Source organism: Nicotiana tabacum, chromosome 15, assembly GCF_000715075.1.
Source record: "Nicotiana tabacum cultivar K326 chromosome 15, ASM71507v2, whole genome shotgun sequence".
NCBI lineage: Eukaryota > Viridiplantae > Streptophyta > Magnoliopsida > Solanales > Solanaceae > Nicotiana > Nicotiana tabacum.
Window position 1 is genome coordinate 98,914,013 of NC_134094.1, and position 18,150 is coordinate 98,932,162.

The window sequence follows — 18,150 nt, forward strand, 5'->3', positions numbered from 1 at the left end:
GAAAATATAATAAAAATCGCCTCTTCCCAAGCTCCAATTTGTCAAAAATGGCAAATGGGACGAAGCCCCCATTTTTATAACTCTGCCCAGACATCCTCGGTTCTGCCTCGATCTTGGCCTTCGATCGAGGTCCTCGATCCTAGTTCTCGGTCCTGGCCCTCGATTATGACTTCTTCCCAGCCTTCGACCGTGACCCTCGACCCGGGGCTCGATCATGCCTTCGATCGTGACCCTCGACCCTGGGCTCGATCATGCCTTCGATCGTGACCCTCGACCCTGGGCTCGATCATGCCTTCGATCGTGACCCTTGACCTTGAGCTCGTTCTGGGCAGAAGCAATTTCCAACAGAAGGAAATTGTAGCAGTTGTTCTAGTTCAATTAATGATCCGTTAACCATCCGAAACTCACCCGAGGCCCTCGGGACCTCAACCAAATATACCAACAAGTCCTAAAACATCATACGAACTTAGTCGAATCCTCAAATCACCTCAAACAACGCTAAAACCATGAATTACACCCCAATTCAAGCCTAATGAACTTTGAAATTTCTAATTTCTACAAACAACTCCGGAACCTATCAAATCACGTCCGATTGACCTCAAATTTTGCACACAAGTCCTAAATGACATAACAGAGGTATTCCAATTTTTTAGAATCAGATTCCGACCCCGATATCAAAAAGTCAACCCCCCAGTCAAACTTCTCAAAAATAAAACTTTTGGCATTTCAAACCTAATTCCTCTACGGACTTCCAAATAATATTCCGGACATGCTCCTAAGCCCGAAATCACCATACGGAGCTATTGGAATCATCAAAATTCAAATCCGAGGTCGTTTACATATAGGTCCATATCCGGTCCACTTTTCTAACTTAAAATTTTTAATTATGAGACTAAGTGTCTCATTTCACCCCGAGTTCCTTCCGGGCTCGAACCAACTAACCCGATATAACATAATATAGATGAATAACACGAAAAGAAGTAGGAATGGGGAAAATAGGGTTATAACTCTCAAAACGACCGGCCGGGTCGTTACACGAATCAAGTTAAAGAAATTATTTGTTTTTATTAAATCGAATTCGTACCTGTAACGACACCATCTGATGTAGCGACCCCGACCATACCATAAAAAAATATATCAACGACTGGGCCTCCACCTCTAGGACGCTGTGATGACCCAAAATGTTATCTTTAAATTTAATAATTAATTCAGTGTTCTAAGACCTCAAAAAGTACTATTTATCATTCCTCGACTTGTGTGCGCAGTCTGTATAATTTTTTGAAAAGTCTTTATGTGAAAAATGGATTAAAATATGAATTAGAGCTTTAAAACTCAACTGAGTTGATTTTGATCAACATTTTGAGCAAATGGACTCGGATCAGTATTTTGACAGTTCCGGTAGGTCCGTATCGTGATTTAAAACTTGGGCGTATGCCCGAATTCAAATTCCGAGGTCCCTAGCCCGAGATATGGAATTTTGATGAAAAATTAAAAGTTTAAATTCAAATAGTGACCGGATGTCGAATTATGTGCAAACAACCCCAGAATAGAATTTTGATGATTCCAGCAGCTCCGTATGATAATTTTGGACTTAGGAGCGTGATCGAAATTTTATTTGGAAGTCCGTAGTGAAATTAGGCTAGAAACGGCTAAAATAAGAATTTAAAGTTTGGAAGTTTGACCGGGGAGTTGACATTTTGATATCTGGGTCGGAATTCAGTTCTGAAAATTTTCACAGCTCCGTTATGTCATTTATGACTTGTGTACAAAATTTGAGGTCAATCGTACTTGATTTGATAGGTTTCGACATCGAATATAGAAGTTAGAAATTTTTAGTTTCATTAAGCTTGAATTGGAGCATAATTCGTGGTTTTAGCGTCGTTTTATGTGATTTGAGATTTCAAATAAGTTTGTATAATATTTTAGGACTTGTTGGTATATTATGTTGAGGTCCCGAGGGCCTCGGGTGAGTTTTGGATGGTTAACAAATCAAAAATGGGACTTAAACAGCTGCTGCAATTTTTCTCTTCTGCTGGAAATTCTGGGTTGTGATCGAGGTAGCCCAAGATCGAGGCAGCCTAAGATCGAGGCACTCCATGATTGGACTCCATGATCGGACTCTCATGATCGGACTCTCATGATCGGACTCCCCATGATCGGACTCCATGATTGGACTCCCATGATCGGACTCCATGATCGGACTCCCCATGATCGGACTCCCCATGATCGAGGTCCGGGATCAGACTCCATGATCGAGGTCAGCCTGGACAGATCTGTAAGTTATAAAAACAGGGGGGCTTCGTCCCATTCGCCATTTTTAACAACTTGGAGCTTGAGCAGAGGTAGTTTTTAATATATTTTCAAGGAAAAATATTGGGGTAAGTGATTCTAACTCGGATTTGGTCAATATACACAAATATATCATTATTTTCACCATTTAATTAGTGTTTTGAGATTGAAATTTGAAAATTTTTAGAAATCTCATAGAAACGAATTTTTGAGATTTCGGTATCGATTCGGAGTCGGACTTGAGTGATACTGGTATGGTTGGACTCGTAATTGAATGGGTTGTCAGATTTTGTGAGTTTCACCGGATTCCGAGACGTGGGCCCCACGGGCGATTTTTGAGCTAATTTTTGATTTTATTGAAAAATGTAGTATTTTCTTATGAAATTGATTCCTATAATTTTTGTTGACTGTATCGAATTAATTATGACTAGATACGAGTCGATTGGAGTCAGAAAATCGAGGAAAAAGCATAATACTTGGTTAAATTGGAGCAAGTCGAGGTAAGTGACTTGTCTAACCTTGTGTGGGGGAAATTTTTCCTAGGATTGGTATTGATGTGATTATTGAAATGTATTGAAAGTCGTGTGCACGAGGTGACGAGTATGTACACGGGCTAAATGTGAAAGATTTATATTTTTAAATTGTGTAGATCACAGTTGCGCATTTATTAAATTATTTTATCTTGTTATATTCTTCATCATTGATATGAGATATATACTTCAAATTGTTTGACCTTTTCCTACTAATTGTTTTACCTGTTTAGTTGAAACTTGGTTTCTTTTATTCTGTGCATTATTTGAAGGTTGATTTTCTTTAAATTAAATATTATTAATATGAAGTATTTGACATTTTTAAACTTGATATTGAAGCAACGTATTAAAGATTTTAAAATATTATTTTCCTGAATTATTTACTCCTGAATATTTTTGTACTCATTGTGATGGAGCAGCGAGCTCTTTATTGTGGAAGAATATTATTGTTGAATTATTTAGATATGAGCCGTGAGCTCTTTATTGTGAAAAAATATTGTTGTTGAATTATTTGGGCATGTTAAATTATTTGAGCACCTGAGGTGTAAATTATAATATATTGTGATATTGATACGCATGCGGTGGTATAAGGTCTGGGTATTGAAACGCATGCGGTGAGATAAGGGTGGCTTGATACGCGTGGCTAGTAGGGGGAACTACTAGAAGTCATGCTGTGTGATAAGGATGGCTAAAACGTGGGATGCTATTTCGGGAAAAATATTTTCTTTCAAATAAATTGTGAAGGCTCCCGCGGTGAGATAAGAAAATGAGATATTGTGAATTTATTTATGATTTGGGACTACGAGGCGGTACCTCGGGAGTGCCCTTGTTGATATTGACTTATGGCTGCAGTTGCATTTGATTATTGTTGTGATTTTCTTAAAGTTGAAAAGAATTCTGTTTTGTTTCCACGAGGTATTTATTTGTCATTATTTGGTGTAATTAAATGTGACATACTATTTGATTCATTTACATTGTCATTTTATCTTATAATATTATTTAAAAATTTTACCATGCCATTATTTATTCTCCAGTAGGGCCTGACCTGACCTCGTCACTACTCTACCGATGTTAGGCTTGGCACTTACTGGATACCGCTGTGGTGTACTCATACTACGCTTCTGCACATCTTTTTGTGCAGATCCAGGTACATCTTATCAGACCAGGCATCAGTAAACTAGCTGTACAAGGAGACTTCGAGGTATATCTGCCAGCGTCCGCAGACTCCGAAGTCCCCTTCTATCTTACTATGTTGTCTTTCTTATTTTTCTTTAGACTCTGATGTATATAGACATAGAGAATAAATTCTTAGAAACTTGTTACTTATTTCTACCGGGTTTTGGGAGTTAAAATTGTTGAATTATAGTTTATTTATTTCAGATATTTAATATTATTCTACATTGATAGGCTTACCTAGTTTTAGAGACTAGGTGTCATCACGACATCCTACGGAGAAAATTTGGGGTCGTGACAGACGCTCTCTACCCGCTCGTCCTTCACCCCTAACTGGTCATGAAGGTGGTGTAGTAACTTCAATGGGGCACATAGCATGAGTGCTTTGATGAAATATGTCTCTCCCAAGTCTTGGACAATTTTCTCACGATATGCCTAGTATCACCGCATTCATAATTGAAAAGTTTATGATTTGCTCAAAATGTTGACCAAAGTCAACTCAGTTGAGTTTTAAAGCACTATTTCATATTTTAATTCATTTTTCACATAAAAACTTTTCGAAACAATTTACGGACTGCGCCTGCAAGTCGAGGAATGATAAATAGTACTTTTCGAGGTCTAAGGGCACATAAATGAATGTTTAAATTAAAGATGACATTTTGGGTCATCACACGTATATTGTTCTTTTCTCAATTGATTTATTAAGGAAATAAAAGTAGAGAATGAATTTCAAATCGGCTCATGTGCACGGATTCATATGAGTATGAACTGAAAAACTTGAATATTAATGGGAACTGAATGATTTGGGTGGAGAAATTTCGAGTTTCACATTAAAAGCGCCATCGTCACACTTTTGGAGAAACTGAGTTTTATGTGAGACCTGAATTTTGTGTGAGAAATTAACTGGCTAACATATATTCTTGTTGGAAATACTAATACAAAGTTGAATCTGAAATTTGGAGGCGATTGAATTTTGAAATCTGGTAAAACTTTGAAACTGCTAATTATGCTTTTTGATTCAACTGCGACTGGTGTTGTAGTTTGACAATATTGTTAAGAAATTGTTCAGTAAAAATAAAGTAAAGCAATCATAGAGATGAAAACAGGGACAAATTTGACAACAATTGCGTTCAAAGCAAGGGTTGAATCTGCTTGAAAGAAATCTTCCCAATAATAAACATAACTTTGTTTTCTCTTCTATATTTAATATGCTTTGCCTTGTCTGAAATTATCAGAATATAATCGAAACCTTCCATCCACTTAAAGGCATATATTAATTGGGTAGCATAGTTCCGTTTGTTATGGCTTAAAATAGGTAATACACAATTGGAAGGAGTCTTATTAAAAGATGAGTGGAGAGAAAATAGAAAAAAATATAACTAAATCCTCTAATTTAATACACTAATAATAGATTGTATATACTTTGTAGCTAAACTGTGTTTAGGTCAGATAAATTCAAAAACATAGACATTTTTCGTAATAAAATTTCAAATATGAAAAAATTCCATACAAGAATGAACTGTATTAGCAGCCCATATTAACTACTTATAATAACCTAATCGTATTTTATTATACTTAATAGCCATGGGGTAATTTTACTTCAGGTATATAGCCACCTCCCTAATATATCATTTTTCTCCTTTTCATTCCCAAGATTTCTTTTTTGTTTTGTACAAAAAAAAATCTTAGATCTAACCATTCATCTCTCCCCCTCTCTCAGAAATCAGTCGTCCCCGTCATCTTCTCCACCTTTTTTATTTTATGGTTCTTGTGCCCCACCGCGCAAGACAAGAAAAGGACCAAATGTTTTTCATCTTATTCAAACCAAAACTATAGCAACCGATCCCATTTTCAGTAGTGATCCAAATCGACAATCAAAATCTTTTGTATAATTTGATCTTCATTATTTATGCTCGAACCTTGATAATTCTTTGTCGATTTCACAACTTGTTTCTGAACTTGTGAGTCTAGCAACAGGTTCAATTCCCGAAGCAATGGATCAATCCATCAATAATGGTGTTAGAGTTGATAATACATTTCGAAAAAGTTTGATAGAGAAGAATTTTTACAGCTTGCTCATGAACATGAAGAGAAGGAGACGGAGGGTTGGTGCATAATCATTGTATAATTATTGTATAACTCAGGGTATAATCATTGTATAACTCAGCATATAATCATTGTATAACTAAGCGTATAATGTATATATGCTGATTGTACCCAGATTTATAGTGATTATACATCAAGCATACACTGTATAATGTTTATACATAGTATATACAAATCGAAGAGAGGAAATGACTACGCCGAGGTTTTTGTGATTTGTTTTTTTGTGATTTGTGCTGTGAAATTAAGAAAAACTCCATTATTAAGGTCCTTTGAAATTTGGAAGAAGATGAAGGAGAGAGAAAGCAAAGAAAGGGAGAAGAGAGAGAGAAGCAAGATTGCATTCGCCCAAAAAAATCTGCTACACCATTTGACGTGGTTACATTATTTTAGGGCTATTTTTTATAAGTTTTTAAGGTTAAGAGGAGTTCTAAAGACTAATGGGGCTATTTATGTTTTCTTTATATTATTGAAGGATGAGCATTGAGCGCACCACTGTCCACTGATACGTACCGTACCATCTCCAGTTTGGTCATATAAAGTCTGAGATATGGCAAATTGTTTTGGCAATGGAGACTATATATATGTAGTGATTATCCAACCTAAAGCCTATAAAAATGTTCCATTATTTAACCATAATCATTAGTTTTATATATAACTTTAAGAAGAACAAAAAAGATAGTACTAAAAATATTCAAAAGTTCAAGTATTGCTGCGGTTATGAGATTTCTTTTTCTGGCAGTTGTGCGATTTACTAACAGTTAAAAACCGCACTTCTTTAATTTGTATACAGTATGGACATTGACAGGCCAATAAACAATAACTTCTCCCTTTCAATGATTCCAAAATGGGGGATTGCACATTTTCTTTAAGCAATCTGTCCCATTATGTTTACTTTTTTCATAAACTTTTTTCCAATAACTAAAATTTTATGGTAAGATCACAAAATAAAGCTATGCTTGATCCGGCAATAAATAAAAACTAAGGCACGAGGATTATTTTCACCTTCAAATCTTGGATTTTAAGGGATTGGTGCATGTGGAAATGATTCTTTCTAGAAACTATCCTTATTTCTATAAATAACTAATAAGAAAATGACCTTCTGAAAATGCATCGAAAACAATTAAAGATCAATCATTTGTCACACCCTTTTGTGTGGAAGAAACGAAAGTTTTAAAACAAAGAAATATACATGTTTGGAGATTTTCTTTTTTACTTTTTCCCTTGTCTTTTTTCTTAATTAATAACCTGAATTAACAACCTAATTTTTCATATAAAACTTCATTAACAGTCTGGTTAATTTGGTGGTTGCTTTCCACACTAGGATTTAATTTATTGAAAATTAAGATGATGAACATGAAGGCTCCTCTATCAAAGGCTTTGATCATCAAAATCAACTTGGTTTTCTTGGCTTGCTTCTTGATTGCTTACGCCGGCCTTCTTCTCCGTCCATCAACTTCTGTTTATCACGAAAATGCAGCATCCATTGTTGTATGCTCGTCGCGTGAATGTAAGGTAAGCAGTAGCATACACAAGTTTTTTATAAGTGGTGTCAGTCTATTATCGCAACTTAGCTTGTGTCTGTGAATTTAAATTTAGTGTTGTACGTAGAGGTTCTAAGGTTTACTTCTTGTCTCTAATTAGTATTTACTTTGTATCGTCCATATATTTCTATTTGAAAATGGTATATATGTTTTTATTTTTGAATTATTTGACAAAATGGTGTTGAATGACATTCCTTGTAGAAAGTGTCTCCGTCACTAAAGGCAAGGGGAGTTTTCCATATTCAACAAAGGCAGGGGCGGCCCAACCCTTCCTTTAGGCCCCAAAAATTTAAAGGCCCCAAAATTACTAGTATTCTTTATATATAGTAGTATATTATTTATATAATTATCTTTTATTATTGATAAATTTATTTCTTTATTGTCATATTAATTTTTAATAATTCGATTTCTTCCTCTAATTAATATAACTAAAATAATTTTCTGTCAATCTTATTTTACTTTTTTACTTAATTATATTTCTCTATTCATTAGTTGGTCACGTAACTATATATCTAATAATCTAACTTATTATTTATTTTTCTTACATAAATTATACTCTCTCCGTCCCAATTTATATGAAAGTGTTTGACTGGACATGGATTTTATGAAATAAAGAAAAGTTTTTGAAGCTTGTAATATTAAATAAATCATAGAAGTTTTTGGGCTAGAAATCATCTCAATAATGGTAAAAAGAAAAATCTAAAGTTGAATTGTTACCAAATATAGAAAGGGACTTACTAAAAAAAAGGAGTCACTTATGTTTTCTGGATTCTCCCATTTCAGTTGTGATGCAATCAACGTTAAATTCATTTAATTTTCTGTATTTTATAAAACTAAGTTCTCATTTTTTTTAATTATACATCCTCACTTGTCTAATTTTTTTAAAAACGATATTCATTATATATATATATATATTAAGGCCTCTTATTAAGCATCCGATGAGGTTGGGCCGCAGGCCTCCGATGAGGTTGGGCCGCCCCTGAATATAATATATATACATATATTAATGTATATATAATTGGATTACGTTCTAACCATGCCTGAAAAATATTTTACGCTAATTATACATCTCATAATAGCAAGTTGCATTTAACTTCTTTTTTTCAGGTTACTATCTGAAATAGTTTCATCCAATATATATATATATATATATATATATATATATATATATATATATATATGTATGTATGTATGTATGTATGTATATCACGTATATCAGTAGAATATATCACGTTGCATGCGTATAATTACTTAAATAACATTTTCTTGTTTTTGAAAAGGCGGGAGGTGAGATAAAGATGAAAGCAGAGCTGAAAAACCCGGTGGTGAACGATACAAGAAAAATGATAAAGCATGAATTGCCTAGTTTCTTGGACACAATGGAAAAAGGTTCGAATTCGAAAATTGGGATGGTGAATATGGAGGACGAGAATACTAGCGATTGGAGCAAGCACGGACATATTATAATACCAGTAGAATTCGAGAAGGTTTCAGACTTGTTTGAATGGAAAGATTTGTTTCCACCTTGGATAGATGAAGAAGAAGAGGTAGTTGTACCTAAATGTCCTAAAATACCAATGCCAATTTTCGATAACTACAGTAACATGGACATGATTGTAGCAAAATTGCCATGCAAGTATCCAGAAGAAGGGTGGGGAAGAGATGTGTTTAGGGTGCAAGTGCACCTTGTGGTGGCAAATTTGGTAGTGAAGAGAGGAAAAAAGGGTTTGAATGGGAAGACAAAAGTGGTGTTTTTGAGCAAATGTAGGCCTATGGTGGAGTTGTTTAGATGTGATGATTTGATAAAACAAGAAGGGGATTGGTGGTATTATCAACTGGATGTTGTTAGGTTGGAACAAAAGGTTTCTTTGCCAATTGGTTCTTGCAATTTAGCTTTGCCTTTCTGGGGAAAAGGTAACATTTGTTGGTGCTAATTTTGCTTTAGAAACCACTTTGTTTTTTCCTTTTGTACTCTAATTTTTCCATTTTCCTCTTTAAGAATTGGGTTAATGTTAGAGCAAGAAACAGGACGACATAGGCTTTCCAATTAAGAAGAAAAACCAGTACGGCAAAAAGAGAAGCTTATCGCGCCAGATAGGGGTCGAACCTACGACCTTCTGCTTAGGAAACAGACGCTCTATCCACTGAGCTACAGGCGCCAGATAAAATCCTTAGTGTAAGCACATTTATAGGATGGCTGAAATATTCACATAGGTTAAATAATTTATAAAGCAATGCAACCGTCTCAAATATTTTAGGAATCTTTTTATAAAAATTGTAAGGTAAGTAAGTAGCCGAGGTAGGGGATTCACCGTTAATTACCTTATTAGTGGTCCGATTATGTATATATTTTAATTTTTGCCATGTACCTAGATGAAATTCTTGTTGCTAGTCATCATCTATATTGACATAATTAATTTGATTTCAGAAATGAGCGAGGTCTATGATGTTTCCAACATTAAAAGCATCAGAAAGACACCAAAACGAGAAGTCGCCTACGCCACAGTTGTTCATTCCTCTGAAGATTATGTTTGTGGTGCACTTGCTCTAGCTCAAAGTCTTCTCAAAACAGGAACCAAACATGATCTTCTTCTCCTTCTGGACATCAGTATCTCCGAGCCTAAACGTGAGGCCCTCATCAAAGCAGGTTGGAAACTCCGATTCATCGACAGAATCCGAAACCCTAGAGCTAAGAACAAGACATATAATGAATACAACTATAGCAAGTTCAGGCTATGGCAACTCACAGACTATGACAAGATCATTTTTGTCGACTCTGATATAATTGTCCTTCGTAACATCGATTTTCTTTTCTATTTGCCCCAGTTGTCTGCTACAGGTAGCTACTGCCAGATTTAGACTAGACATAGTTGATGTAGAACTTATTGACTCTAAATCTTGAATTTGCTACTGCAGGTAACAGCAGGTCCATTTTCAATTCCGGGCTAATGGTGATCGAGCCATCAAATTGCACGTTCGACATGTTCATGCAACGTACTAAAGATGTTATCTCATATAATGGAGGTGATCAAGGCTTCCTTAATGAAGTGTTTGTATGGTGGCATAGGTTACCAAGAAGGATAAATTTCTTGAAAGATTTTTGGACAAAAAAAAATGGGATTAGTCTTAAGGACCATTGGTATGGAGCAGATCCTCCAATTCTTTATACTATACATTATCTAGGATTAAAGCCATGGATGTGTTACCGGGACTATGATTGTAATTGGAACGTTCTTGAATATCATGAGTACGCGAACGATAACGCACATTGGAGATGGTGGAAATTTCATGATACCATGGATGAGAACTTACAGAAATATTGTGGGTTGTCAAGATTGGACATAATACGCTTGGAATGGATGAGGAACAAGGCTGAAAAATTGGGGTTCAAAAATGAACATTGGAGGATTAATGTTACTGATCCAAGACGGCTTGTTTGATTAATTAATTGGCTTCTTCAAACAATTCTTCTTCTTTTGTTGTTTTTTTCTCTTTTTCGGCCTTAAACTTCATCCTTTTATACTACTACAAGTGTTTTGCACAGAGAAATCTATGAACCTGCCTTATTCACCCAATTTTATTTATATGTGCATAGAGGAATGAATATTCTCTTGGTTTGGAGCATGAGAAACACATCTAGTAAAGACACCTGCATATATAATGCTATCATTCTTGTCATTTCTTTCTATATTTTAAAGAATTACGACTCACGCAAAGTATGTAAATGTAATTATGTATTGGTATATGTAAATGATTACTCGCTTAACAACGCAGAGATTGAATCTTAAGTTCAAAAACCAATCTCTTTTCAATTTAAATTTTAATTCTTTCAATGGTGAATTAAGATCTGTCCGAAAGAATAACATTATAATTTGGTATATTAGTCTCAATTTGGTATATTGAAGGGGAGTCTTGGCGTAACTGGTAAAGTTACTGCCAAGTGATCAGGAGGTCATGGGTTCGAGCCATGAATCAACCTCTTGCAGAAATACAGGGTAAGACTGCGTACAATAGATCCTTATGGTCCGATCAAACCTCGCACATAGCGAAAACTTAGTGCACCGAGTTGCCAAGGTCTCAATTTGCAGAAGACAATCAAAGACGGTCCTAAGTCTTTGTTGTTGTTGTTGTTGGTTAGACAAAGGTAAAGTAGCCAAAGGGTGAAGGCCAATTGACTGCGCGATAATGAAGGATGGAAACAAAAGACTGTTAGTTGAGCAACCATTTTTTAACTCCACCTAAAAAAGCGAAAATTTCCTTGAACACATAGCAGTCCAAAAGTCATAAATTTTAATTTTTTGTATACCATTATTATCTAAGATGGGCAATTTTTATATCTCTGAATATCGAGACCTTAACAGATTTTACATCCTATATAATTACTCAATATTATACATGTGACTTCATATTATCACAGGGAGTTCTTTAGGTGAAGAAGAATTTATTTAAAATTGATTTGGGGAATGGAGTTCTGATCGGTTGCTTTTATTTAACATATGATCACGTCCGACCATTTTAAAAAAATCCGTTTTGAGTTTGTTATTGAGTAGATCAAAAGTGCCACATGTTATAAACTTGAAGAACGTCTATTTATGTTCAAAATAACAAATCGACTCGTATGGGTGTCTCCGCTATTCTCAATATGTGCACCTCCACAACAGTAGGTCAATATTTAAGCCTTCTGGAAAACTAACTTGCAGCCTCAAAGCCGAGACTAGCAATGCATCCTACTATCCTAGACCCAATGAATAATATACTCAAGGATGAAAAACAAATTTTCTCAATCTTGTCACACGAACAAGTTTAATGAAATCTATCCTTTCGACGATTCCTACATATGCCATGCAAATTATTATTTTGCCCGCCAAAATTATTTAAAAAAATTGATAAAATTCAAAGGAATTTTCTTTGGGGATCTACTCCGTGTTAAAGAGGCATAGCCATTGAAGAAGTAGAGATAGAACATAGGAGAAAGAAGAAAGTAAGAGAGCTGTTTTAGAAAATATCGAATCTATTTTTACATGTACTGTACATGTGTATATATGTACATGCGTCACTAACCACTATTTCCTTAACAATAATATAATAGTTGTTGACAGTTGTACACTAACTCACTCACTAACTTCTAACCATCTAACTAATCTTTATAATGTACATACTTCTCAACCCCTCCCCCTCCCCTCTCAAGCTGGGGGATGGAAGAGATTCTTCATTCCCAGCTTGCTAATCAAATACTCATGTTGTGGCTTGCATAGACTCTTGGTAAGCAGATCAGCAGGATGTTCCTTAGTCCCAATATGTTGAGTCTAAATTTGACCACCCTGAACTTTCTCCCTTACAAAATGACAATCAATGTCAAAGTGTTTTGTCCTCTCATGAAATATCAGCTTTGCTATCACATAACAACTGCACAGGAGTGTTCACTGTAATTCCTAGCTCTACAAACAAACCAACTAGCCAAGTGACTTCAGCAACAATAGCTGCCATGCTTCTGAATTCTGATTCAGCAGAGCTCCTAGAAACTGTGCTTTGCTTTTTGGATTTCCAAGAGATTAAAGCTTCACCAAACTTAACTATATAACCAGTGATAGACTTCTTTGTCTCCACACATGAACCCCAATCTGAATCACAGTAGGCAACTAGTTCCTTGTTACCTTTTGCTGGCATAAACAGTCCTAATCCTGCAGTTCCCTTGACATACTTGACCACTCGTGCATTTGCTTCCATATGTGACTGCTTGAGAGCATGCATGTGTTGGTTCAGTACTTGAACAACAAAGGCAATGTCTGGCCTTGTCATTGTCAAGTATAGCAATTTGCCTACCAATCTTTGATAGCTACCTGGGTCCTCAAGTTGTGCATCTGTAGAGGCTTCTCCCTTGTTCATGAATTTATCAAATGCTACTAAGGTGAGTTTATGATTGAACTCAAGAGGTGTAGCAACAGGCTTTCCACCAGCTAATCCCAGCTCAGCCACTAAATCAAGAGCATATTTCCTTGGATTCATAAGGATTCCTTCTTTAGATCTGGAGAACTCAATTCCCAGAAAGAATTTTAATTCTCCCAAGTCCTTCATTTTGAACTTAGCTTGCAAATCTGTCCTTACTTGATGAATAAGCTCCACATTGTTCCCAGTAACAAGAAGGTCATCAACATATACCAGGATTACTATCAGATCACCACCTACCCTTTGTGTGAAAAGAGAGTAATCATAATGAGACTGTACAAATCCCATATCCTTTAGAGCAGAAGTCAGCTTCAGGTTCCACTATCTAGGAGCCTTCTTGCGTCTATACAAGGACTTATGCAATCTACATGCTTTCTGATAACACTCCCCCTCGCTGGCAAATCCATCTGGGATCTGCATATAAACCTCTTCAAGAAGTTCTCCTTGAAGAAATGCATTGTGCACATCCATTTGAAAAATAAATCAGCCAGATGTTGCAGCCAAAGCCACTATAGATCTCACTGTTACCATTTTGGCCACAGGAGAGAAAGTATCTTTGTAATCCAGACCTTCAAGCTGACTATACCTCTTAGTAACTAATCGAGCCTTATACCTCTCCACCTCCCCAATTGACTTGTATTTAACCTTGAAGATGCACTTACAACCAATAGGAGCCTTGGTAGGAGGCAGGTCCACAATGGACCAGGTCTGGTTCTCCTCAAGGGCAACAATCTTAGCCTGCATGGCTTCTATCCACTTTGGATAAGTACTTGCCTCAGCATAGGAGGTAGGCTCAGACACAACTAAGTATGCAGCAAGACAAGCCTGATAGGCAGTAGACAACTTGTCATAACACACATACTGGAAAATGGAGTAATTGCAGGTTGCTCCTTTGGAGGGTACAACATAATCTTTTAACCATATAGGAGGAACAGAAGTTCTAGAGGATTTCCTAATAGGAAGTGGAGAAGCAGCAGGGGAAGGGTTGGACTGTAGATGAGGATCAGAAACCAGCTGACTAGGATCAACTTATTGACTAGAAACAGAAGAAGATGACTCAGTTGCAGTAGTTCTAGGAGTAGGAATGCAATGGAGAGAACAACAATCAGCTTCTGAAAGATCCAAAATGGGGAATAAAGGAGAGGAACCATATATGACATGCTTAAAGGGAAAAACATCCTCCTTGAAGACAGTGTCCCTGCTGACAAAGAACAGTTTTGAGTGAAGATCATATAAAATGTATCTCTTTTGCACAGAAGAGTAGCCAAGATGGACATCAGGAATGGCCCCAGGGCTAAATTTATCTGCTTTTCTGACGGAGGTGGCATAGCACAGACTACCAAAGACCCTCAAGTACTGGAGAGAGGGAACCTTGTTATAGAGTTTCTCAAAAGGAAAATCTCTCTTCAACAAGACAGTAGGCAATCTATTCAAAAGATAGACAGTTGTGCCACAAATACACAATACAATTCTCAGTAGATTTAGTATGGACTACCTTATTGTGACTAGAACTAGAGACAGTATTTACAGAAGATGCTAGACTGGTACTTTGTTTGTATCTTGCAGCTTCACTGAGCCTTCAGGGATATCTGGCTTCATGATGTAAAGCCCACACTCTTCCTTACCAATCCCCATTACCTTCCCACTCAAGAGATTCTGAAAAAGACAAAAATCAGGAAAAAATATAATAAAACATCTCAACTCCTTTGTAAGCTTTAAGACTGAAAACAAGTTGTATTTGAAGTCTGGAATGTATAAGACATTCTGTAATAATTTAGTTTTAAAAATTGTGGAAACTCCAGTATGACTTGATAGCAATCTGCTCACCATTAGGAATATGAACCTTGTTATGGTCTATACTAGTCAGATCCTTGATTTCACTTAGTAGCTTGGAATTATGTACCATATTATTGGAGGCCCCTGTGTCTACTATCCAGTTACCATTAACTAGATGAGACATGAGGGCTTTTATAGTACCTGTGTTGTTCATAGTTGCTGCATTTGTCACAGATTCTACCTGTTTTCCTTTGCTCAACATATGCAGAATCTGATCATATTGTTCTTGAGTAAACACTGGAGCAGGTGAGGAAAATTGAGGAGTAGGTTGTTGAGTAGGTTGAGGAAGATCAGGAGTTTGGAATCCTCGAGCAGTGAATGCATTGTTCACCTGGGGACCTGAATAACCTCTTCTCTTGACCTTGAAATTAGCAGGGTATCCATGGAGCTTATAGCAAGTATCCTTGGTATGACCTTTCAAGTGACAGTAGTCGCATTGTAGTGTAGATCTCCCAAGATTATTTCTAGGTTTGAAACTACTATTTCCATTCCCAGAGTTAGCCTTACTCATCATTGCTGCAGAATCACCAATGCCAATATTTAAAGCTGCATTGTTTCTCCTTTGACTCTCAACATTAACTAACATAACATAGGTCTGGTTGACATTTGGAAGTGGTCGAATCATAAGAATTTGATCTTTAGCATTATCAAAAGAGTCATTTAGACCAGTCAAAAACTGATACAATTTCTGTAGTTGGTAGTGTTCTGCATGCTGCTTGGATTCATGGCATCCACATGAAGGAAGAGGAGCTAAGGCTTCATATTCATCCCATAACTCTCTAAGTTTTGAGAAATATTCAGATACAGTTATCAAATTGAGTTAGCTTTGCAATCTCCTTGTGAAGATAAAATGATCTAGAAGCATTCACTTTATCAAATCTCTTACGAAGATCTTCCCAGACCTTGTGTGCATTAGAGGCATAGATCACAATACTCAGTAAATCTGGAGCTACAGTATTCATTATCCATGCCAAAATAATAGTATTACATCGATCCCAGAGTTCACGAAGACTCGCACCTTAAAGCTCTTTCCTACAGGTTCCTAGCACAAAACCTAACTTATTTTTGTCATGCAACACAATTTTCATAGATCTACTCCAAAGAGAATAGTTTTCAGATCCTCGAAGTTGAATCGAGATGAGAACAGCACCTTGAGTATCAGAAGGATAAACATACAAAGGATGATTGTGATGAACTAAGTCAAGGTTCTAAATACCCGATGTAGACGATATAACCGTGGTAGAAGTAGATTCATTTTCAGTAATTGCCATAGTAATTTCGTAGATTTGTAAATTGAAGAGAATTATTCACTCAAATTGTTGCAAAAATTCAAAAAATTTGTTGAATTTGCTCAAAATCAGTAAACCCTAGCTTGAAGAAGAAGTTGTATCTTCAGCTTCAATTTGAAGCAAATGAAATGAATTTTGGATTCGACCAACTCAATTGTACCTTCTCCTTACTCGTCCACCATTGTTGAACTCGCCGGAGTTGAGCCGAGCTCTGATACCATGTTAAAGAGGCACATTCATTGGAGAACCAGAGATAGAATAGAGGAGAAAGAAGAAAGTAAGAGAGTTGCTTTAGAAAATATCGAATCTATTTTTACATGTACTGTACATGTGTATATATGTACATGTGTCACTAACCACTAACTCCTTAATAATAATATAATAGATGTTGACAGCTGTACACTAACCCACTCACTAACTTCTAACCATCTAACTAATCTCTATAATGTACATACTTCTCAACACTTCAAACAAAACAAAAATTTAATTAGTTAGTTCGGATAAAGTGACCTTACCACGTCTCAACGAAGGGCTAGGAATTCAGAAAACTAAAGGCAAGAATTTGGTGCTAGTTACAGGTTTGGTGTGGCGCTTCCGCCACAACCCCCAAGCCGTTTGGGTTAGAATTTTATCTTCCAAATACCGCCTCCCTCGAAATTCTACATATGTTATTTCACCTACGAGCAACGTCTCCTTCATTTGAAAAAGTCTTCTCAAGGATTACACATTCGTCATCAAGGGCCTTAAATGGAAATTTTGGAACTGGTAATGATATTAACTTTTGGCATGACATTTGGCTTCCTACCAATTTCGTACTTAAGAACCTTATTCAAGGTCCCCTAGCAAATCTCGAGTCTACCTTAATACTTTCTGAACTTTTCTATAATGGCCAATTACATCTTCAGAAGCTATTTGTCATCCTCCCACCCACTATATCTACCCTCATCCAAAGTACCAACTTCAATACTCGCTCACCTCGCCCTACCAATTCTGCTAGTTTTCAAATCAAATCGGCACATTCAGTACAAAATCAGCATATGATCTATATCTTCAAAAACACCACATACCTACCATTGTTGCTTCCCCAATCTCATGGATTTAGAAACTTCATATTCCCAATAAACTTAAATTGTTCCTTTGGCTAAACTTCAAAATCGACTTCGTATGATAGCCTACTTTCACAACTTGCATATTCTCCATGACCCTAAATACAAATCATGTCCTTATACTCCTGAAACCATACCATACTTATTTTTGAACTGTAACAGTATCAGACTAACATGGACCTTCTTCCATATCAACATTGTTGCTCCCAACTTTAATGAATGGCTTCGCTCGCACTGTCTGCGCAATCAAGGACCCTTTCTCTACCAAGGTATTGAGGTCCCAGCCATATTAATGGTTCCCGTCATCCTTTGGCATATTTGGATTATACATAAT

At 36.2% G+C, this 18,150-nt stretch overlaps 2 protein-coding genes and 1 non-coding gene across 3 annotated transcripts; 1 reads left to right on the plus strand and 2 right to left on the minus strand.

Annotated features, from left to right (window-relative positions):
• Window positions 1-7,445: 7,445 nt before the first annotated feature.
• On the plus strand, window positions 7,446-11,079 carry LOC107789374 (UDP-glucuronate:xylan alpha-glucuronosyltransferase 2-like). The gene is made up of 4 exons (XM_016611170.2): window positions 7,446-7,610; window positions 8,920-9,553; window positions 10,068-10,478; window positions 10,556-11,079. The coding sequence occupies exons 1-4, from the start codon at window positions 7,446-7,448 to the stop codon at window positions 11,077-11,079; spliced, it is 1,734 nt and encodes a 577-aa protein (XP_016466656.2).
• TRNAR-CCU (transfer RNA arginine (anticodon CCU)) lies at window positions 9,726-9,798 on the minus strand. The gene has a single exon. It is a non-coding gene; the product is annotated as a tRNA-Arg (tRNA).
• A 2,989-nt stretch (window positions 11,080-14,068) lies between the features above and the next one.
• LOC142169753 (uncharacterized) lies at window positions 14,069-16,383 on the minus strand. Its single transcript, XM_075231660.1, has 5 exons — window positions 16,227-16,383; window positions 15,489-16,177; window positions 15,134-15,241; window positions 14,630-14,989; window positions 14,069-14,575 (listed from the first exon to the last, which is right to left on the minus strand). The coding sequence occupies exons 1-5, from the start codon at window positions 16,381-16,383 to the stop codon at window positions 14,069-14,071; spliced, it is 1,821 nt and encodes a 606-aa protein (XP_075087761.1).
• Window positions 16,384-18,150: the final 1,767 nt, after the last annotated feature.

Bases quoted from the DNA above. Each gene is read 5' to 3' on its own strand.
- LOC107789374 (XM_016611170.2), top strand. From the start codon at position 7,446: ATGAACATGAAGGCTCCTCTATCAAAGGCTTTGATCATCAAAATCAAC. The intron at 7,611-8,919 runs GTAAGCAGTAGC...GTTTTTGAAAAG, and splicing joins GCTCGTCGCGTGAATGTAAG to GCGGGAGGTGAGATAAAGAT. The intron at 10,479-10,555 runs GTAGCTACTGCC...TTGCTACTGCAG, and splicing joins GCCCCAGTTGTCTGCTACAG to GTAACAGCAGGTCCATTTTC.
- LOC142169753 (XM_075231660.1), bottom strand. From the start codon at position 16,383: ATGAATACTGTAGCTCCAGATTTACTGAGTATTGTGATCTATGCCTCT. The intron at 16,178-16,226 runs GTATCTGAATAT...ATGAATATGAAG, and splicing joins GCTAACTCAATTTGATAACT to CCTTAGCTCCTCTTCCTTCA. The intron at 14,990-15,133 runs GTACCAGTCTAG...GTCTTGTTGAAG, and splicing joins AGCTGCAAGATACAAACAAA to AGAGATTTTCCTTTTGAGAA.